The sequence below is a fragment of the Sturnus vulgaris genome, chromosome 4 (genome assembly GCF_052056855.1).
Source record: "Sturnus vulgaris isolate bStuVul1 chromosome 4, bStuVul1.hap1, whole genome shotgun sequence".
In the NCBI taxonomy this organism is placed as follows: domain Eukaryota; kingdom Metazoa; phylum Chordata; class Aves; order Passeriformes; family Sturnidae; genus Sturnus; species Sturnus vulgaris.
Genome location: NC_142246.1, coordinates 37,305,507 through 37,329,623, shown reverse-complemented (window position 1 = coordinate 37,329,623; position 24,117 = coordinate 37,305,507). Strand labels below are relative to the sequence as shown.

Below are 24,117 nucleotides of genomic sequence, written 5' to 3'. Positions count from 1 at the left end.
CAGTACTTGTACAGCAGTTTTTGTCTAGCTGATGGCCTCTCATCTGAGTGGTGGGTTTTAATTTTAGTCCTTATTGGTGTATTTTTCTTGAACTGAGCTTTTCTCACAAACACAATTCTTTAGCACTCAAACCATCCCTTGCCAGCTCTCATAGCTTAGCTACATTTTATGTAAAGTACCACCTTCTTTTCTTTATTTTGAACCTAAATCCAGGTATAAATACTGCTGAGAACAGATATAAGTGCCAGAGTCTTGCTTAGGTTAACACTGGCCCATATGTCAGCGTGGACTGGATCTCTTTGTCACTTACCCTTGTATGGAATAAATGCTTAAGCTCTCTTTTGTGCTTTTTAATTTTCATCTACAGTCGTAACTGCAGAAAATATTTCTGTTGATACAGAAAGTTTTAGGGGGTATTATTAGCTTATTGAAGTGAAACTGCTGTTGATAGGAAAAGGTTTGGTATGAAACTAGGATAGGGTGACCTGAAACTAGGATGACTTGATTTTTGTGCCAAATACACATATCCTGATAAGCCTATCATGCAGTCGCCATACACATGTAAAAATTAACAAGGATTAACACATGAATTACATGGTGCTGTTACTGTTATTAGAACAGATGGTGAAAATTTTATTTCTGTTTATATTTTCTTCTCCCTATTATGTCTTTTTCAGGTTGAGGTCTTCTTTTTTGCTTAATTTGACCTTGTAGCTATCCCATCCCTTGGGTCTTCCTCACTGGCCCTTTCTGAACCCTTTCTAATATTTCTAATTTAAGGGAGGGGTCAGAACTTCACACAGCATCTGGAGGATGGGCATGTCCTAGAAACTGAATAAGTTTATTCTGACCACTACTGAGCCCATAGTTTAATGGAGTTCAAATATACCTGGCATAATGTAGTATTATGTATTAACAACATACAGAATTGCTGTTGACACTATGTTCACAAAGCTTATTTATTTATGAAGAAGATATATTCTCGAAGGTAAGCTTAACATGTGTATATATATGGCTGTTGTGGTTTAGGAGCCGTACTTAGTCCCTGATTTAGTTCTCCACCAGACCTTTCAAACCATGCTGCTTGCTCCACCTTCCTCCCCATTCCTGCCACCTCTGTGGGTGGATGGAGAGAAGAATTGGAGGAACAAAAGGCAAAAATCACAGCTTGAGATAAGAACAATTTAATGGAAACAGCAATGAGATAAGAAAACAACAGTAACAGCAACAACAGTAATAACAACTGTGAACAAAAAAAGAGAATTAGTCACATGCAAAAATTCTCACCTCAGAGTCTGACCTGACTGAACCCTACTGCAGCCATATTTTCCCAATTGGAAAGGAATACCCTTCTTAGAAATTAGAAAGAGTCCCATTTCCCTGCCCCAGCAATGATGTCAGGTGGTATGGAAATAACATAATGTCTTTGTCATGCCCCTCCTGCTGGCCAGGCCAGAACCAGGTCAGTGGTTCTAGGTATCTAGGGAGGAATACACGGTGGTGCTAGAGTTTTATCCCCTGCAATATGCTTCAAACACCAAATTGGAAATAGTGGCCAACAGTAAACAACCCTAGAACAGAATAAGGGCAATGAAGCATCAAAGACCTATATCCTTGTATGAATTTAGGTATGAGGAAAAACAGAACAATCTCCACAGCAGAATTTTGGCTAGTCTGAGAAAGGGGAGAAGTGAACTTCAAGGAAGGATGCCAAATCTTCCTGTTGATGCATTGTCACTGCAGCTTAAGCAAATTGGAGTGTGAGAACACATATGCAAAGGTGAAAATGCAGCAGTACTTTTTTTCTTAGTAAAAGCCTACCCTGTAAACAAAAAGTACAGAAAAAAAATTGAAAGTAGAAAAATATAGGAAGTAGTTAAGAGGCTCTTAGAGAATCAGAGAGACCAAATTGTATGCAGAAAAATAGCTTGCTTTTCTTCCAAGTCCTCTTCACATGATTAATACAGAGTAGATATTTCTAATGTCAGTGTAAAACTGATCAATTAAAAAAAAAAAAACAAACTACCAAAACGTAACCAACCAACAACAAAAAAACCCTAAAAAACAAGGAACTCCCTCCCCCAGGAAGAAAACCCCAAAAAAACCCCAAAAACCAAAACAGCCAACCAAAACAAAACCCCAAAGACTAAAAAGACTTAACACCTCTCACACTTGGTAACTATACATAGTCTGTTGATGTCAACTGTTTCCTTCCAGCCTCATTGGGTTACACATTAAATAATGTTACTTACTGGCAGGCCCAGAAAGAAGTGGAAAGAAAACTGGGAGACTAGTCTTGCTTTCAGTGTTTTGGGCCAATATGTCAGTGTTTTGGGCCAACCAGTCTTTAAGGACCAAACTTTTCTCTCCCCCCCCCCCCCAGTTTATTTTTGGTCTTAGGTGTTAATGCTGAATCATGATTTTATTATTTCCCCCTTTTTGAGACTACTTTTTCTTCTGTCCTGAAGTTTTGCATAGCAGTAGGAAACCTTTACTATTGTTTCCCTGATTGGCAGTGAAGGTTCAACTTCCCTGAGGGGAAGTCAGTCTCAGAATTGATTACACAACATGCTTGTGGCTACATGACCCGTTCTGCTGCATTCTGTTTGCTGGTTGGGTTTGACTTCAATTACCACCTTCTGGGTCTGGACAGTGAATAAAAGCACCATTGGAAGTTATACAAAACTATAGGAGTATAATACAAAAACCTGTGGTTGGCCAGTAAAAAGTTTATTAGATAAGAACCTGAACTGTTCTCTGGTGGGTGAAATGATTGTGAGCAAAATTAAATAACAAATTTGTGGGAAACAAGTGATTATGAAAAAAGACACTGTGATTAAGAAACTATATTTTTCTGTCTAATAAAATGCAAAAAGGGGGAAATTAATACTGTGTATTACTGCTGTGCACTTTCTTCTGGGTTTTTCCCCCACTTACTTCTTTCTTTTTTTCTTACTTACTTACTTACTTACTTCTTAAACCTTAAACCCCTCTGCCTGAAGCTACTCAACAGCATATGCTATTAATTTGGGTTTTTTTGCTTTTATATTTTATTTGGTCTAAAATTTTTCATGTTGTTTTCTGTCTGCCTTATTGAGGCTTTTGATGAGGTGGCAGTGGTAACAGAATCTTCTACATATAGCCTGATACACTGATCAAGGACAGAATTCTGTATACTACCAATGAAGGAATGAAGTTCAAAAGCCTAAATTACAATGCTTCCGAAGTAATTTATCCTTGTTTTTTACTGTGTATCAATTTGAAGCAATGTATAACTGTACTTTTTTTCTCTCTCTTCCCTTCCTACCCATTTTCTGTGGTTGCATCTTTGCTATATCATCCTGGACCATGTCTGAGAATTAGAACTGAGAGTACAGTGCTTGTCCTTTTATCATCTTTCATAGTCTCACAGCAGGCTCTGTGTGACCCATATGAGAAAGTTTTATGATTTTATGAAGAATGAACAAAATTAGGCTGAAGGGGCTGCAAGATTGTAAACTGAGACATTAAGAGAAGTCAAGCTGGTAGAGAGGTTAGACCTGGGCTTAATTTGGCTGCATGGTTTGAGAAAATGATTAATGAAAGAAGAAATTGGGAGGAAAGATAGGAGAGTAAAGCTGGAAGGGAGAGTAATGATGAGGCACAGAGGGTTTTGAGACATTTCATGTATACTTGGGGCACTCTGTTGTAAATGGATGCTTTCATGCCCACCTTTCAAGACAAGGTATATATGAGTTTAATTCTTTTTGGAATGGCCGTCGATGGTAGCTGCTTTAGTGAGGACTCTGTATGTAGCATATTTAAAGAGAACATTATCTTCTAGCTCTGCTGCAAGATAAGCTTTAGTTTTGAATAATAATGGGAAAGAAAATGTCAGTTAAGAGTCACCAAAATGTTTTGCATCCATCACACTAACAGTTGTAATTATCAGTCACGTTTTTGGCATCAGTGGTTATGCTGATGAGATCATTCAGCATCCCAAAGCTTACATTTATAATTTCATAAAATTTCATCTGGTGTGACAAAGTTACATAGTCTGTCACCAAAATAAACCAAGTAATTGGGAGAAGTGACAGCATGTTTATTTTATATGTAGCAAGGTGCTTGGCTGTCTTCTTTAAACCTAGCTTACCTTTTAATGTGAGATGTTGGGAAGTGCTTCAGAGTTAAGGTCTTCCCTCCAGCTTTAGGTAAGCAGGCTGTCATACCTCCCCTTCTTTTCATTGGCCTTGTTTTGCCCCTTCAAAATATATTTCCATTTTCCATATCTGATTTGTATAATCTCTGACTTGTTCTTATATTGTCAGATACTTTGCCTTGAATATGATTCTTCTCTTTCCCTAAATTGAAAAGGTAAAGTGTGGAGAGAGGATAAAAGTGCCTTTTGTCATTCTTAATATGCCTTAAAGGTGTGTCACCTGTGTACATTCCAATATTCTTGGAATAATGGACTTCTGCAAAGACAGGTGCATCTAAGTTATGGTTAACCACAGCTTGTGCCTGCAGAGAACAGTGGGAACACTCAGATGTGGGAAGTTATTTGGGGATGGAGAATTTCTGGGATTGAGACCTTATTACTGCAATGAAATTAGGAAAACAAGCTGCTATACAAACCTGCTGTTTGTGTGAGTTGTTCTATGTAGTAAATTGCAATTTGAAGGTCTCTCAACCATTTAAAATAAGCCTATTGTTAAACTTGCTTTAGGCCTTACAACAAGTGTTCATAATACTCAAAATATATAGGTAGCTAGAGACACCATTTCACTGAGTATAATTTTGGAATTTGCAAAACATCACAACAGAAATAACTGACATAATCTTTGGAATATAAAGTAAGAGACATTCCAGGCTTTCAGTAACCACATCAAGCTCCTAAAGTAGAGGTGATCTTCCAGACTTTGTTAATGCAAGTCCTTTATATCCTTTATTTCATATTCTCTTGAGTATGAAGTTGAATTTATAGTGTTGTTATGTATAATCAACATATAATAAATGCACTAACAGTTCATTCTGTAATGATTCTTGCTTGAGGTTCCAGAAACTGTTGTATTTCTTCCTGCTGTGAATGACTTTTTATTTAGAACCTTACAATCAGATTACAGACTACCTCCAGGTTCTGTTGAGGTAACGAGTTAAAAATGCTCAGGGATTTCTTTTGTACTTCTCTGGAAATAAGGGATGTGGATAATTTGAAGTTAAGAGGTGCTTAGATTTGTCGTTTCACAGACAAAAAAAATGGTGATAATGCGTAATGGCTCTCAAAGTTTTGGATGTGCAAGATCTTAAATACTCTGGTTTTTTTGTTTAAAAGGATGTTGGAGGCCACTCTTAAAAATGCATTTGTTTGTATAGCTGATAGCAAATGGAGCTGTCTGTTTTTTAGAATTGAGTATCTGTGGCTGAATGGTTCCCTTTATCTTGGAGATAAGGTAGTCCTTAAGGTTTTGAAACATATTTTGCTGTATGCTCATTTTTCCCCCTTTTCTCACTTGTTTTTCTACCAGCATTTTCTCAATGTTTGTATTGGAGCCATATTTTTAATATTTTGTACATTTGTGAAGTAAATGTAACATTTCGTTATGACCTGCTCTGGCCTCAGAATGATCATGGGCAGTATGCAGCTCGTAACATTGGCTTACAAAAGAAATTATTTCCCTCAGAACATATATGGAAAATTATTTAAGAAACTAATGCATTTGAAAATTAAAATAACTGTCTTTTACACTTACAGAGGTGCAAAGGCATACACAATAAAATTAATTCCTTGTTTGCTGTGTGACTGAAATGGAGCTGAGCCTTGGTGCAGTGGGCATGCGGTATATTTATATTTGCTACCTGCTGAAGGGGAAGAAAAGGAAAAACAATATGCATACCTTTCACATGTATTTCATTACCACTGGACCAGCTATGGACAGCTCATGTAAAATAGCTTTCTTATAAATTTTTCTTAGTAGCAATTGCAAGATAGGACCATGACAAGATCATACGTTAAACGTAAAATAGTATATGGATTCAATATGTAATAGTATCTGCTTCAAATGGAAGCATGCAGCCAGTGTAAGATTTCCTGTCTTTAGGTACCGGCTGTTTGAAGTGCTTGGGCTTTGCCAGTGCTGTAACAGCCGCTGCTTGATGATGCATCACATGAATGCCTTGGTTAGCATTCATGTGGGTTGTTGCCTATTTTGAGCCTGTGACTTTTAAGGGACTCAGACCATTTTATCAATGTGTGGAGTAATGCAAGCTAAGTGTGGACTTGTGTTTATTACATTTTCTTCCACCCCCATCCCAAGCTTTGTAGTGTGAGTACGGATGTTACACAGTTGTAATACCAGAATAATTAGAAAAAAAAAAATTAGACACTACTCAATTTTAGTTAGATATGTAATCAAATTCTTGTTTTAATTTTTTTGATGACATACGTTCAATTCTGTCAGTCACTGCTATAGGACTGAAAGTTCTACGTGAATGGGGGGTAGGAGGTTGGAGAAAGTGGGGTGAGCTGATCCTGTGGAGCAGACGGGTTGGTTTTTGGTTGTTGTTCCTTGGAGGTAATCGTTTTGATGTTAGAAAAGAGCAATTAAAATGCCTAGGAAGGAAGCTTCTCCCCAGCCCCCAGCAATTCATGAATCTTCCCTTACAGATAAAATGCGATTATAGGTGTTTAGAAGCATCAGCAGGCGTGGCTCCAGAAAGGTGCAGGAACTATGGGCGGCTCTTTTGTGGCAGGTTTGCCTGTTTTTCTGAGCCGGGCCCCACCGTCCACCTGTTGACAGGGTGGCAGCTTTGACGGGGTCACCTGTGCGACCGCGTCCCTGCCGCAGTTCGGCCGGCGGGGCGGGACCCCTCGCCCGGCGGGGCGGCTCTCCCGGGAGCTGCAGCGGGCGCTTGCCGCGCTCTCCCGCCGGGCTCCGCTCTGTGCGTGCGGCGGCTGTGCCGTGCGGCCGGGGCCGCGGCCGTGTGGCGGGCGGAGGCGCAGGTGGCGGGGCCGCCCCGCGCTGACATCAGCGGCGGGGCCGAGCCCGCTCCGCAGAGCCCGGCGCTGCAGAGCCACGGCGGCGGCGCAGGCCGGACCCGGCCGAACATGGCAGCGGCCCCCGCGGCCGCCCTTGCGTGAGCGATGCCGCGGCCCTCCTGAGTCGGCAGGCGGGCCTCGTGTTCGTCACGTCCATGGATGTCTCTTCCGATCCGTATCTGCCCTACGATGGAGGGGGAGGAGACGGCATTCCGCTCCGGGAGTTGCATAAACGAGGTATGCCGGATTGGCGTTTCGGTTACTTGTTTGCATATCTGTACGTGCGGGACCGCTGTCCGCGTTTGAAACAGGGACGTAATGGCTTGCTAATTATCGAACTGCTTTGTTTCGCCTACCCGATGCCTTTTGTGGGAGGAGAATTCAGGAATTCAGTTCTGGCTGGTTCCTGTGTTGTCAGGGATTGTTTTCTTTGCGGGCAGATCAGTCCTGGTTCACATCTCATCGCCCTGTGACTCCATCTTCGATATGTGGCAGGCTTGCATTTCGCTCTCTCTCAGGTTTTTTTGTGTGTGATTTTTTTTAATCAATAAAGCCATCTCGTGCAGAAAAAAATCCCTCCAGCAACTGTGTTTGTTTTTGACTACGACCAAATTAGCTAGAGTTACTAAATAGGATATTTACCTGCCTTTCACTAACATGAATAGGAACAGTGTTTGCCTGGCTTTGAAGTTTCCGTACCTGGTTTAAAGCCTTGACCGGTTGTTGCCGTCTTTGATATGCCAAGGGTAAGCTCTGCTATGGTAATATGTCAGCTCAGCAAATATTGATGAACTCATAAGGAACTGGTACTTTAGGGTAGGTTCTTTACACTGTTGCTTGTAAGGAAGCAGATTTAGAAAGAAAAGTGTTATCAGTGTTCAGGGGGGGAAAAATCCTCTCTTGAACTTATATTTAGTTTCTCACTGCAAATTTAAAGCAGAATGCATTCTGAAAAGATCTGATTTTGTCTGAGAAGTTGTAGTAGGAATAAAAGTTACGCATGCAAATTATGAGGATATAAGTATGTTTTCTTGTTTGGATTGCATAGTCACAATGTGGTATTTAAAACAATAAATGTAGTGAATTCCTACTTTTGTTTAAATTGGGCAATCTAAAATTAGAAAGTTATCAACATTTATAGCTGCTGGCGTAAGCATTAGAGAGGAAGGCTGAGAGGTAGGCTGAGAATAGAGAGATGATTTACATAAAATGATTTTTTTATCTTCATGTAATTTATTAATTTTTATGTCCATGCAAACTTTTATTTCTGTGAATAATTTACCTCGTAATTTATTTTCGTCTAACATTTTATTTGTCTTTTATTAGTTGACATAGAAGGTTATTTGCCGTCTCTTTATGATTCTTGGAATGTTTTTCAGCATATCTTAAGAACATCAACAAGTTCCAAGACAATTTATTTTAGACAAGTACATTTTACACTGTCTAGCAAGTGCTAGATAGTTCTGTAAGTCAGATTTTAGAATCACTTCTGAGGAATTGAGGCGGGTGTTTTCTTGAAAGATTTGCAAAATGTGGATTTGAGATCTTAACAAGGCTGACTATAAATACCTGAAGAGAAGGTGCAAAGAAGGTGGAGACAGGAATTTCTCAGTGGCGCTCAGTGACGAGACCAGAGGCAATGGGCACAGACTGAACACGGGACCGAGTCCTCTGAACATCAGGAAACAGTTTGATACTGCGAGGTTGACTGAGCCCTGTCACCTAGACACATTGTGAAATTTCCTTCTTCAGAGATGTTCAAAAGCCATGTGGACGTGGTCCTGGAAAACAACTCTAGGTGACCTTGCTTGAATAGGGGATTTGGACAAAATAACCTCCAGAGATCCCTTCCAACCTCAACCATCCTGTGAGTTTAGATTTGTAGATAGATTTAAATATGAGAACTGCAAAACAGTCCTAACATGACACTTTCAGACTCTGCAGTTATAGTTAGACATTGAAATGTGATCAGTTTTATATTCTTGGAAATTAACAGGTTTTAGTAGATTTTTACAATACAAAAAGTAGATATTTGCAGTGCAAAGTGGTGTCTGGCACACTGGAGTATTGCTGTTAAATCTAATGTTTGCAAATACTGTAATGAAAACTGTGGAGGATTCAACTAGGTAGCTCCATTGTGGTGACACTACTGGGGGCCAGCAAGACAATTCCCAGTTGTGACTTGTGTTTTTGGCAGTTTCACTGAGTTCTGTTAGGACTTGTGCTTCCCATATTCTAATACTGTGTTTCAAAACAAACATTACTGGTGCTTCTTGGGCTTGCTCTAGTGAGTTTAGATTTAAAAAGCCCTGAACAAGCAGCAACAAAATCTGAGTAGTGGCACTGTAATCTCTTGCAATTCTGAATTTTTCAAGTGCTTATCAAACCACGACAATATGTCTCTTTAGAAGATGACTCCAGACCAGTTTGTTCCAATAGATGTAACCAAAATTTGTGAGTTTGTCCTGCTGGTTTATGGTGTCACAGTAATCTGTTACTGTGATTCAGCTATTAAAATAAAGCTCAAAATGCTAGCAGACAAAACCTGAAATTGAAGGTAAATTCTTGACATTGTGTACTACCAAGATTTTTATTTTCCTCTCGTGTAGATAGATTTCACAGCATTATGATAACAAGCTTGGAGAACGTGGTAAAGATATTCCAAGAAAGCAGACTTAATTGTCAAAGAGTGGTGAATTTTTTCCCTTATTCTCATACTGACAACTTGTATGTCCTGCAGAGTAATATTCACATCATGCAAAATTGCTTTGTAACATCAAAGCATTTGTTGCACTAATTGACTGCAGTGGCTCACCCAAAGTAGCTGCACCTCAGCAATTATAACGTGACTGTTTAAATCAGCAGGGGTCTTTGAGGTTTAATTAACAGCCTTCACTAAAGTTCAGTGAGATGAAATATAAAGTATTATAACACATTATTATTAAAGGCCTGATCTGTTAGCTTGCATTAAGATGATTTTTTCCCCGTGCAAGTACACTATGAAACATCAAATGTAAAGATTTAAAAATATGTATTTATTAATTTGGTTTATCTTTTATGTTGATTACTACTATTATCTCTTAAAAAAATAGCTAAACACGTATTATTGAATACTTCTTGCCAGGAGTTCGTTTCACTTATGCTGTTCTATGGCTTCTTTTTATGTGATACTGAATGCATTGTTCCAGACCTACTTATCCTCCCTGACACACAAATAAAAATTCAGGAACACAGTTAACTTCTGCTCTCTTCTCTACTAAATAAGAGATAAAAATACTACTTCTCAGAAAGGGTTTAAAAGTTCTGATTTAGGATTGCATATATCCCAAGTAACTGGGATGTACATTTTTGTAAGAATTTTTCATATAACAAAAAATATATTGCAAAATATGTTGTATAAATAAATTATTTGTGTTGCCCTCAGATTTATTTTTGCATAATTTTTACTACCTTGACCCTTTTGAAAGTTCAGAATGATGAGTATCTTGCTTGTCTTCAAACCATTCACGTACACACTCACACTCTGATTCCTCTACCCCTGCCCCTCTTTTTATTATTCTTAAATAAGCATTCATTTTACTCCACCTTAAAAATTTGAAATCTGAGCAATACCATGTATAGTGGCCAGGCTACCAGATCAAGCAAGACTTGATCTTTAGTAAGCACAAGCTTTGTTGACTCCCAGTTGTTTTAGTTATACATATACATAAACGAGTCTTAGATGTAAGAAATTGGAAGTCCTCAGGCAAAATTAATGTTATTTTCTTTCACTAATAATCTCCGATTGAATCAATAGCCAGGAGATGTGAAAATTATGTATATAAAGAATATACCAGATTTACTGATGACTTAGTTTTAGTAAACTTAATTTTTTTGGGACACAAAACAAGTCACAATTTCATTTATTGTGCACCAGTCACAACCATGAAGGTGCAACTTCTCTTGCTTAGACAATACTAATAGCAACATAGGGGAAGCCTCTCAGCCCCCTGGAGCCTCACCTGTTACTGTGAGCTGTGGGGCAGAGAATATTTAATAATATCCTAGAAAAACTTTGAGTCAGATGCATACTGAGCTAGTTCAGATCTTCTTAAGTGATAAAACTTTAGTGTATTAGGCTGTATTTTTGCTTAAGGGCCTCTTATGTTTAAGAATTAGTAATAAATCAAAAGTCAGTACCAGTGTGACCTTTGAAATAAGTGGGTATGAAAGTTGTGTACACATGCTCAGAGCTAGAACTTGACCGTGAAATTTTATTGGTTGCAGAGAGAGAGCTAAAAAAATACTTTTCTAGATTAATTACATGTTTACAACAGAAAATGTGATCAAGATTATATGATCATTCTCTAACTTTAAGTCCTTTGAGAAAAAAAATAACATGGAGAAACTCAATATGATTATGGCACTGTATTTCTGCTGTGCTTGGTTTTAAGGTTCCTTGTATAAATGAGAGATAAGGATTTTTAATTATGAGTCTAGCATATTTGACTTTGGTGATTAACATTAAGTATGATCAGATGTAACTTCAGTTCATTTAGGTGGTTACAGGTTATCTGTCTGCATGTGCTGTATAACTGGTAAGGTTCTCTATGAAGCATGTTTCTCAATCTTGGAAATATTTTTTTTTGTATTTTTATTTGAGATATTAGAAAACTAATGAATGGACCAAGATTATGCCCTTCTTGGGTCTGAATGTGATCTAATTGAGATAATTGTATTAACAGAACTATTATTTTTGCTGTATCCTGTCTTTATCCTCTAAAACAACGTATAAGTAAGTTGCTCTTATGTACGTGCAGCAGCAGCACTTAGAAATCTAATTATCTAAATTTCTGATGTTCTGACTCTTATGGCCTTGGTCATTGTTAGATCATAGATAATTTCCCTTTGGTAATGTTTGCTTTATCTAACTTTATGTATTTTTATACCTTCTATTTTTCTCATCTCCTTCCTCGTTATTCACCTTACATATAAGTCTGTATGTAATGTAGTAGTGGGAGGATCTCAATAACTTTTCAGTTGCGTATCTGAAATCCCTATTCATCACAGATATAATTAAATAAATAGTCTATCTGCCTTTACGACTACAAGAAAATATTTTTTTTTGGTGCTGCATCATAGAAACAGAAATGTTTGTTTCACCTAAAGGGAAAAGCAAAGCTCAGAGTTTTGTTGGTTTTTTCCCCCCGTCCATTTGTGGTGGACACAAATCTTCAAAAGTCTTGGTTTAAGTCAGAGGTGCTACTATTGAACTTTAATTTGACTGCTGCTTTTTAAAAGGTTATTTTTAAACCCAGATCTATTTGGGGGAAGATGAAATGGAGAGTACTGCCATGCAGTACTTTGGTAAATAGTACAATTGTTCTTCAAAACTTGTTCCATGTCTTCCTGTTTCCCATTTATCAGATTTTTTCCAGCTGATTTTTTTCAGTTTGTGTATATATAGTTGTGTCAATTTTACATGCATTTTGATTGTAATGCAGAGACCAGTTTCTATTTGAAAGCCTTTGATGCAGTTAGAAGAGCTAACTGAAGAGACATGCTGAAAATTCATAGTTGCACACAAAGTAGAACGTATTACTTGATTACAAAGACTTTAACATCATTAATCAACAACAGTAGTGAATTACACTGGCATTGTGTTCTGTGCTTCTGATTCTGAAATTTAAAAATTGCTTCTAGCCAGGAAAAGGAAATAGTGCTTAATTACTCTTTTTGAGTGGTTACAGACAAATTTAAATAAACTGATGATTGTTTCTTGTCTTTTTAATTGAAAGCCTCATATTTTGAGATCTGAATATAGACACAGAAAGAAGATGAGGCACTAACACATACTTTGTATATACAAATCTTCTTTATTACAAGCGTAAGGGATCCTTACAGTGTGCGTTGCACTCCGGTGCTTCCCTGCCTCCACTCCCCTTGCCACCTAATACCCAAGGACATACGGGTGAAGCAAAGCCTTGGATTAGAATCTGGCCTCCGGAAAGCTACAGCCCCTGCTGATTTTAACACTCAGCAGATTTGGATGGTCATGACAGGGGGAGCTTATTGCAGCCTTTACTGTAATCTGACTAGCTTCATTTTCTCTCCCAGAGGTGCTTCTATTTTTTTTCCCTCCTTCTTTCACACTGCTGGGAGTAGCCCAAAGGAGATACGTTTGCACTGCTGTCAGCCATAAGAACAGTGGCTGAGGCGATTGCTGTGTACTTGTGCATTGTTTAGAAAAAGGGATGGGTGAGCAGCAGCAGCTATTCTTGCTGTAAGAGTCAGCAATTACATAGCTTGTAGAGAAATACCTTTGAGAAATTAGGTCCAAATTAGGTCCTGTTATTGCTCTGCCATTGAATACAGCATTGACATTGTTTATCTGTTGTTTTCACAACTCTGGAATGTTTCTAAACCTTTGGGAGTTTGAGCTCTGTGAAATAGATGTTACTGTATAGTGTCTGGACATTAATATTTATAGTTTGAGTTGTTTCCAGCAGAAAGTTATAATTAAAATCTAACAAGACCCCAAGGGTGCATTTATGTATTTCAGGATAACTAGTCTGACAGTTTGTTGCTGTGGAAGGGGTGAACTTGTTGCTCCTCATCTATTCTCTCAGTTTTTGCCCTTGCACTGGCTCTGTTTCTTCTCCAATAGCACAGAAACTTGATTCCAGTTCCATAAAATGGCACGGTTTTTGTTGTTGTTAGTTTTGTCTGCTTAGTTGGATTAGCATGTTGGCTTGGTTTACTGTGCAGTCAAATCAAGGGTGACAGAGCTGATCCAAGGGTGAGAGTGGGAGTGTGTGACCAAAAATGGCAGGGAGAAATAGGGGGAGCAAGATCTACTCTTTGTGTGCCAGCAGTCAATTAGATCAGCTCAGTCTTACTGTGTAATTATGTCCCAAGAGATATGTCTCAGTTCTTAAAATGGAATAAGGTAATATAGGCTCAGTTTGAGACAATGGTGTATTTTCTGATGTGCATTCAGAAATGGATATCATGCTGGGTAGCATATAGAAGAGGTTCTTAAGCTTTATTATAAGGTTACGGTCCTTTGTTAACTCTGATAACTTGTTAACCTCTTGAGAAGCCTGTTCTTGTCTCAGTTCTGTACTTTATTCTCTTGTGAGGGTGTAGCTGTGAGGATTTGTTCTCTAGGTGATACTGAGTAATTGTTCAGATAATCACTTGGTGGATTACCACATAAAATCTGTTGTGCATCATTTGACTACCCAGGATGTAGCATTTGTCTTAAATCTTGATATTTCTCTTATTATTTTTATGAGAAAAGAAGGAACACAGCCTACAAGGAAAGAGTTGGAGAGGATTGTTGAACAGTTAAGCATGAATCAGGAGCAGCATGTATGTTGTAAAATTCCTTTCTTGTGTGAAATAAATTAGCTGTGAACTTACCAGGTTTTTTTTTATTTTTTAAATCCATGCCTTTCATCAGCTGCATGTGTTCCAGGGTTACTTTCAAATTGGAAAGAAATCTCTTGAGTTGCAAAAAGACAAAGTAGTATGCGGTTACTGCTGCAGTAGGTGAGGCAGCCTTTAAAAATATTGTGCATGGCCTCAAGATTGCTGTGTGTAATCTACATAAATCAGCTTTCCAATAGTTCCAATGTCAATCAAGATTGAATACTGCTTGTATGAGGCACATCTATAAAATATAAAATATGAAAAAAGAAATATTCCCTGCCATGATGAGGGACAAAAGGCAGGGAGGAATCCTGATATATAAAGCAGATTCTGTGAGTATAGCAAAATACTAGTTCTGTAATTTTTTTTTCCTAGTGATTCCATCAGGAGAAACTAGCTAGGCAAAGCAGGAGGTTGGATCAGCGTTGGGACCCAGCAGCCATTGAGTATAACTTCATGTTCAAAGAGAAATGCAGGAGAGCAGTACAGTAATGACTGTTCATTTTTTGTCAGACATAGTATCTTCTCAAGCAATTTTGGATTGTATGTTTTACATTCTCATTAAAATTTACAAAAGAAGAAAAAATCCTTCACTTCTTCAGACATGAAAGCTTTTTTTATGGCGTTGGAATCCACTTTTCTTATTCTGGTTTCATTTGTGTATCATTTTTGTTTTTCCTGTGCTTCATTCTCATCAGGTGTCCCAAAGTATAGTGTTTTTCTGCTAACCTTAATGCTTATTATAGTTTTTTTTTAAACGTTGTGCAATGTTTTTTTTAATAACTTCAGTTGAAACAGTTCTTCAGCAACACCGGAGCTGACGGCTGAGAAAGGATTGTGCTCAAGGCTTGGAATTACACACATAGAAAGATAACAAAAGTCAGCTGCCTTTCTAGAAGGTAGTTCATTCAAGACTTACAGTGACTGAATCCCACAAAAGGGTTTCCTTTTTTGCTCTTATTGCCACGTTGCTTTTATTGTATAGAAGCTTACTGCCCATAAGCTTGCAGTCTGTGATGGTGGCAGCTCACAGCAGTTACATGTTGAGATTCGAGACAGCCAGCACAGCTTCACCAAGGTTCACGTCCAGCCAACCCAGTGGCCTTCTATGACAGAGTGATTCCATCAGTGAAAAACGGAAGGGCTGCAGATACTGTTTATCTGGACTTCTGTAAAGCCTTTGACATGGTCCCCCACAGCATCCTTCTTTCTAAACTGAACAGAGGTGAATTTCATGAACAGGCCATTAATTAGATGGATAAGAAATTGCTTGGATGGATGGACCCCCACATCCAGAGGGTAGGGATCAATGGCTCAGAGTTTTGATGCAGATTAAGTGACAAGTGATGTCCCTCAAGGGTCTGTATTGAGACTGGTGTTATTTAATATCTTCATTAATGACGTAGATGAAGGGATCAACTGCGATTTTGCTTGGCAGATTTGTAGATGACACCAAACTGAGTGATGCTGTTGACACTCCTGAAGGATGGGATACTATCCAGAGCAACCTGGATAAGCTCCAGAAGTGAGCCTATGGGAATCTCATGAGGTTTAACAAGACCAAGTGGAAGAGGGTATTGGTGGATGAGAAGCTGAACATGGCCTGGCCATGTGCACTTGCAACCAGGAAAGCCAAAGGTGTCCTGGGCTGCATCCAAAGCAGTGTGGGCAGCAGGGCCAGGGAGGGGATTCTCCCCTCTGCCCCACTCTGGTGTGACTCCACCTGCAGTGCTGCACCCAGCTCTGGGTCCCCCAGCACAGGAAGGACACTGACCTGGTGGAGCAAGGGCAGCAGAGGGACACCAAGATGATCGCAGGGCTGGAGCACCTCTCCTATGGGGAAAGGCTGAGAGAATTGGGTTTGTTCAGCCTGGAAAAGAGAAAGTTTTGAGGTGATCTGGTTGTTGCCTTCCAGTACCTGAAAGGAGCCTACAAGAAAGATGGAGAGACTGTTTACAAGAGTGCATAGTGACAGGACAAGGGGGAATGGCTTCAAATGGAGAGGAGGTGTAGATTAGATACTGGAAGAAATTATTTACTATGATGGTGGCACTGGAACAGGTTGCCCAGATAAGCTGTAGATGCCCCATGCCCGAAAGTGTTCAGGACCAGGTTGGATGGGACTTGGAGCAACCTGTTTAGAGAAAGGTGTCCCTGCCCAAGAACTAGATGATCTTTAAGGTCCCTTCCAGCCTAAACTATTCTGTGATTTTGCCTTATTTTTGCGAAGCGTGGAAAGACTGTGTTAGCTTTATAAGGATTCTTATGAGTTGTACTAAGCCTCTGAGAGGATCAGTATACTACTGTTTCCCTCTTTCTGGTAACATGAGTTAGTTTGGAATAGCAGTAATAATAAAAGTTCTGCTTCCACTTTTACCATTAGATTCCAGTCTCATAAAAACTTAAGCAAACTCATGTGTAACGAAAAGGCTTTACTTTCTTTACAGCTCCAAAATGGCTTAGGTATCCTCATATGAATATCAGAAGTGTTCTCTTATTGTAGCTAGAGGCTATACCTATACATCTTATATGCTAAGTGCTTGTGGTTTTAAAGACCAAAACTGCTTCTATTTTGGTGAAAAGCGTGTAGCCTGAGAAAGCATCTTGAAACTTGAGAACTGGGGAAGAGGAAGGAAGAGGAAATACTTGTGAAGGTTTGCTAAGTGCTACAATTTATCTGTGTAATGATGATTTCCTGCCTGATGGTTAGAATGTTATGATGAAATATTTGTATTCTGGAAAGGGTTTTAACATTGCGTTGAAAATACATTTAATGACACTTTGGAACTGGGAGTAAAAAGTGAGAATTTGTTTGTTTATGCTGATGAGAATCATTATCTTCATAGCTGGAAGGAGCATCTTGCTGTGTGAAAAGCTAGAGAAGGAAGGGTAGAAAGGGAAGCGAAAGCTTGGAAAAGTGTTGAGTCTTAGTAAAAGTATATTTCTTTAAAATCTCCTTTAGAATATTTGCTTACTACATAGATCATAATACTGACAGAAGAATGTCATCTCAGACTTCTTATATCTTAGATACAGAGCGTCAGATTTTATAGAATTGTCCTCTTCATGGTCCCCTAAGGATGCTTTTCTACCACACTCACTGCTGCTTGTTTTCTCACTTGGTACAAGATTACAGCTATTCAGGCTATTCAGCTATTGCATCAGGCACTCACGGCAGCTCTGTATTCAACAAAATCTCCTCTTCATATCTTCTTGTGTCTCTTCTCCACCATATAATAATCACTTATATTCCAGTATTTGGTGTGCTGGCAACTGTTGGCAAAGTAGGAACCTGAAATAGTTTCAATAGGATTTTTACTGTCTCTAGACAATGACCATCCTTTGTAGTCTACTCCAAGTTCTGCTGTGGGTCAGGTGCAATGAATATAGTGACATCTCTGGTGATGGCATCTCTTATAATCCCCTGGAGGGAATTCTAATTTAGCACCTTATGATATGCATAAAATAATCTGTTAATGTTTGTGATACATTTATAACTCTCAACTTTCCTTTGCCTTCTGTAGCATGGGATTGCATGCTACTTGTAGTTTGATATTGCTTCATATATAGCAGGGCATAAAACCAACTCCTCCAGAGCAAAGACAAACTTTTGCCCAACCCTACTCACTTGTGTTCAGGAAGCTGTGTGATCACATTGTAACTTTGTAGGAGATTAATAATTAAGCTGTGGGTGAGGTTAATTAATGTCCCCTTGCTTTGCAAAAGGAAGCTGATTTCATGTAAAAATAATGTTTTAATAATGCATTCTGTTACTGTCTTAATTTTGAGAGCTAAACTAGTTATTACACTGTGAATTTTGTTATTATCTCTTCCACAAGATCACCTTGCCCATTCAGCTAGCCAGACATGTATCTTAGACTTCTAGTTGGGAGACTTGGAAATGGCAAGAGAATTGAATCCCTTATCCTGAAGCAAGGTTTTCACAATCACCTCTATTAGCAAATCTGATTTAAATTGTTGTTGTCGTTGTTGTTGTTGTTAGCCTTTTATTAATGGATGCATAGGTAATGCTTCTTTACATCTGCCTTAGGAGAGACTAGCAGCAGCTTTGGGAAGAGATTTACAGGGCTTAGCTATGGGAAATAGATGAGGGGGAATTTAGTACGGCAAAGACTGGGGAAAAAAGTATTAAGCTAAAGATGGCAGCCAGGCTCACATAAGAGAGTGGTATTGGTGTTATTGGGGAGTTGTCTGCTACATTTGCATTGTCTTTTGTATTTTTATTTTTTTTAGAATTTGTAATAATAATAGTTGTTTGTGTATCTTGAAAATTATAGATTGCATTTTGTCTTAATATGAATTTTGTATTATTTTCTTGTTTTTTCACCACTAACATGACCTCTTAAGCAATAGATGACTGAGGCACTACTTTGGTCAGAGTGTAATGTCAGGTGTCACAATTCTTCTTCTAGGTCTTAGAATTCACATCTGTAAAGAGAAAAGGCACATTTTATTTATGTATAAATCTAATTGTGAGTTGTTGTGAGGGCTTGGGCTGGTGAACTCAGCACCTGTAGCATTTGCAAGTTTACAGGTAGGTCCTTTGACAAGCTTTTTGTTTTAGTTTTGTTTTTTTGGTTAATTGGAAATTTCTGCTGACAATACCAAGAAGCTCAATTAAAGAAGCCTCTGGAATTAAAAAAAAAAAAAAACAAAACCAAAAAACAACAAAAAAAAAAACCCTCCAGCTTAAAAAACCCTCACCTGTCTAAACATCCTAGTATCAGTCTAGTGAAATGAGTTCTGGTGCCTGTCTGAGCTGATAGAAATCTTGGTCAACTTGAGCTTACATCTTTATGTGGTGTGCTGTATACTGTTGGGTAAATTATTTTGTTCTTAGTCAAACTAGTGAGAACTAAGGAAAAAAAGCCAATATATTACAGAATTTATGATACTTGAAAGCTTAAAAAAGGTAAAACTTTCTTTTATCACTTTTGCAAATGGAAAAATTCTGAATATTCCTCTTGCTCTTCTTACTCTGATCAGTGCAGTAAATATTTGTGGGGCTGTTGGTCTGCAAGCTATTTGTGAAGAAATTAGCTAGTGATGATAAATTAGCAGAAGGTATTTTCTTTATACAATGTTTCCAGTTTTTCATGACTGAGGACTGTTCTGTGATGTACCTGAAAAAAAATCAGTAAAACCAAAATATGAGTATTTGTTGGGCTTTTTGTTGCTTTTTAGCTGCACTCACAATCTGTGTAGGAGAGATTGGTAATCAATAGAATGCATATTTAGAAATAAATGGTAACATATGAAGGTACTGTGAACTTTCTGGCTAATCATCCTTACTTTGTTTCTGTACAAACAGATTTTCCTCTGTAGTTCATAAACTGAAATAAACTTCAAGTTAAATGTGTATCAAAGCTGCTTTTTTTTTCCACTTTGTTCTATTAAAGTTTTTCTAGAGTCTGTACACAAAACAGAACAATAATTTGACTAGGACATTCCTATGTAACCAATGGAAACACAAAGTCACTAATACACAAATTTAACTTACAGCTGAACTACAGTAAAAAGGAGTGGCATGCAACATTGAGAGACCTAAATGACAATACAATATGCATATTATGGAAAGTGTCTGAATTAGTTGTTCAGAAATTTTTGTGCTATGAACATAGTTTGAATACTTCACTTATTCCAGAATTAATCGATTCCTGTGTTTCTCTGCTGCAGGAACTCATTATACAATGACAAATGGAGGAAATATCAACAGTTCAACACATTTACTGGACCTTCTGGATGAGCCAATTCCTGGAGTAGGAACATACGATGACTTCCATACCATTGACTGGGTTCGAGAGAAGTGCAAAGACAGAGAAAGGCATAGACGGGTACTTGAGATAAATAACAGCACTTTTTTGCTTGGGTGTTGGAGTTAGGGTCTGATTTAGTAACACATGCAAATACATGCATGTCCTTTACATTCGTACATGGTTACTTACATCAGCTAGAGCTATTTGATGACTGTTTAAAAAGCACTGCAGGTTGGATACCTGCAGTCTTGCAGCATTATTATAACTTGGAAAGGAAGCAGTAATTTAATAGAGTGGAATAGGTCCCTGTTGCCCAAACGCCATTTTTAAAGTACTGCATTTTTTGCATGCTAGTATATTTAAGGCTATTTTCCAGTGTAGATGTATTTGTAATAGTACAATAGTGGTTTTGGTGGTACTTGTACAGAAAAGCAAAATGTGATATATACTGCTTTTATACTGACAGAAGTGTGTCAGTGCCACTGCAGCTGAGTGGAATAAGGAGAAAAAAAAACAATAACAATTTTTCAGTACAATAACTTCAGATGTCATTACTAATAGTTGTCTAGAAGTACTATAGGGTAGTTTTTCCATTTTTTGTTTTATTTTACTTTTATGTGTTTTTTAGTCTAAAGATAAAGATGTTTATATTCGAAGTAGAAGTTTTGGAATTTGAATCATATGAAATAGCTTATTATTAGTATGCTAACAGTTTAATTCAGGTTCAAGAAACATTTAATCTATAGGAGAGAAATAGTGTTACAATTCACATTTTAGGTGTGTGCCATAGAAAGTATTCAATTAGCCTAATAATGTATTTCCTGGATTTTAGTTCTTTAAATTAAGAAAATACATGTTTCTTGGTCAGTTGCTTGATGTCTGAATAATTAAGCTGATTTATTTTTTTAAAGCACTAAATACAACCAGAACACTTGTGGTTTCAAGAGAGGGTTTATTTGCCTGCAGCTTGCATCCTACAATTTGTATGCCATACTTCCTTTTCTTTCATTATTCATTTTACAGAAATACATACAACTCTACATACTGAATTTTCTTTGCAGATTAACAGCAAGAAGAAAGAATCAGCATGGGAGATGACAAAAAGTTTGTACGATGCATGGTCAGGATGGTTGGTAGTCACATTAACTGGTTTGGCATCAGGTAAAGGAAAACACAAAAGATTCTTTTCTTATATTTGTCAGCAAGTATAGTTATTGTGTTTTTCCTTTGTTCTCCACCAACCCAGCTAACAGCTGGTTCAGTCTACTACAGCAGTTCCATAAGGGGAGAAAAAAGTTGACTGTCTTGATTTACAGGCTTCACCATTTTGATATGAGAGTTTACTGGTCAAATGAGAACCAAAATCCTCACTGAATTTAGAGAGAATTTCTCAAGTATTTTTGAATTTCAAACTACTAAACTATCAATGTTCTTTAATCCTGTGATTGAGATTTATGTTTTCCCTTTCTGTAAAATTCTGGGTTTTACCTGTAGGATTTCTTGTGAAAGTGTTGAAGTAGCTCTGGTATATGTGTAGTTTTGGTAAGCACACTTCCTTGTAAAGCATGCATTTTTGGATTAGTGAATTCTAGCTATATGTTTATGTCATACCTTTACAGAGGTTCTTCCACAGAATATATTGACTTTAATGGGTAGAGTTTGTTGACCTATACCTATACTTCAGTTCTCTCTTTTCTTCTTAATGTCTTTTAGAATGAATTTTACAACTAAAAGCATCCAATAGTTTGTGGCCCAGCTGTTAGGCAGTGCTGCTGCTTTTTCTGTTAGTATACTTTGAAGTGATTAAGACCTGCAAGAAGGAAAGGTCAGAAACTCTGTGCCCAGTTTTTTTAAAAAAAGTATTTCAAACAGACATTTTAGATTAAATGTTAGGAGAATTGGTTGTGGAATAAGGCTATGCCTATTAAAAAGCATAGTAACAGTATACTTTTTTTTTAAATTACTGCTTAGGTATATACATAATCTCTTTCACAAATCACATATAAATTAATATATATGCAAAGTTTGTAGCATGTTTATATACTTCTGGATGCACAAACCAGGAGCGTATAATTACTGGAAATTGTTTCTGATAGTTTCAGTGGGAACATGCAGTGTAGTGCTTTCAACCCCCTAAGCTGCTGTTTATTAAAATTCCTTTATTCTGTTTCTGAGCAACAAAGTTAACAAATTCTCGTTTTGAACACTGGTAGGTTTTTCAGTCTCAGATGCCTTCTCTTGTATGTCTGGTGGATCTTAAATAGTACAACCTTGAGTTCAGTCACAAGGAGGTCTTAATTTGATTGAGAGTCTGTTCTACTGCTTTTGACTTGCCAAGACATGGGCTAGAATCCTTTTCCACCTTTTAGACAGGTGAATCCCATCTCTTTCCAGCAGGCTTGGTGCCATATAAAATGCTCCATCACAAGACAGTAACAGTTCTCTTTTTACTCTTAACTCCTTGGTTTCAGTGGACTGTTGGAGAACTGTGGTATAGGGGAAAAAAAATCTCATTTAAGTTGGTACTATACAAAGTACTTAATTCTTCAGCAAATATTAGCCTTACCATAATGAAAACATGATATAATCCTGGAAATCAGTCGTATATGAAATGTCTATTTAATCAAGTTTTCTGTAATCACAATTTACATCAGTTGATACAAGCACATTCCTTCGTTTTAGCTGTGTGTGTTATTTCTGTTTACCGAACATTAATACAAAACTCTTTCTACAACAGGGGCATTGGCAGGATTAATTGACATAGCTGCTGACTGGATGACTGACTTAAAGGAAGGCATTTGCCTTAGTGCTTTATGGTTTAACCATGAACAGTGCTGTTGGGGTTCAAATGAGACCACGTTTGAAGAGAGAGATAAGTGTCCGCAGTGGAAAACATGGGCAGAACTAATAATTGGGCAAGCAGAAGTGAGTACTCTTTGATGGTCTTGTTCAACAGCTTGGCTGAATAGAGAAAGAAAATAATGGTCTTAAGGTTAGGATTCTAAACAAGAATTTGGGTTGTACTGTCTGTGCCATTTTCCAGCATTTGAATTGATTAATAGATTATAGTGTAATAAATGTGTCTTTCATGAACTGCAAAGGGTCTTGGAGTGTTGCAAGTGTAAAGAAGTTATGAGTTATTCTCTATATGAGGATATAGAACTGTTAATGTGAGAATTTTTATTCTTTATCATAGCTGTATGTAAATTAAATCCATTTATGATGTTCTCTGATAACTAAGAATAGATTTGTTTTATTTTTTCTACCGAAATTTTTTTAAATAAGGGAGATTTACTCAATATTCACTAGATTTTAGCAGCTATTAGCTGTTAAAAATATACCTGTTCCATGTTTTTTTTTGTTTTTAAGATGAAGTGTTAGAACACTTTCTACCTTTTATAACCCAGTCTGTGCTAATGTGCAGGTGTCATGACTTTATACTTTTCAAACAAAACTCTCTCTCGGCAATAATTATTGTACCTTAAAATGGGTGTATAAATGTACTTGCAGCAAGAGCACTTCTGGATTATTTTAAATAGTGATTTTGCACTTATGTCAAATCTGTTTTCTGACTTTTTGTTTCTGCTTTTAGGGCCCAGGTTCATACATAATGAACTACATAATGTACATTTTCTGGGCATTGAGCTTTGCCTTCTTAGCAGTTTCTCTGGTGAAGGTATTTGCTCCTTACGCCTGTGGCTCAGGGATACCTGAGGTGAGTTCTAACTTATAATAGGTGTTTCATATTAATGTGTAGATTACTGCTGCTTTAATGGATCAGGGGGAAGGCAAGAGAAAGTACTCTGTGCCTTTGAAGAAATATATTAATACAAGCACTCAAATTGAAAACAAGTAAATGTGCTAATTGTTTCTGAGAAAATACCCCCAATTTAAAAGAATCTCCTAGGTTAT

The 24,117-nt window shown here is 37.7% G+C and overlaps 1 protein-coding gene across 4 annotated transcripts in view; it reads left to right on the top strand.

Moving 5' to 3' along the window:
- Positions 1-24,117, top strand: part of CLCN3 (Cl-/H+ antiporter 3) — a 61,309-nt gene that overhangs the window by 16,918 nt on the left and 20,274 nt on the right. For 2 of the 4 annotated variants that reach the window (XM_014878546.2, XM_014878544.2), the window contains exons 3-6: positions 20,126-20,283; positions 21,267-21,366; positions 22,943-23,130; positions 23,798-23,920. In XM_014878546.2, the coding sequence (XP_014734032.2) occupies positions 20,126-20,283; positions 21,267-21,366; positions 22,943-23,130; positions 23,798-23,920 (569 nt within the window). Of the gene's footprint in view, positions 1-7,037; positions 7,253-20,125; positions 20,284-21,266; positions 21,367-22,942; positions 23,131-23,797; positions 23,921-24,117 lie in introns of those variants that run through there. The other 2 variants (XM_014878547.2, XM_088163613.1) reach the window with 2 other exon arrangements.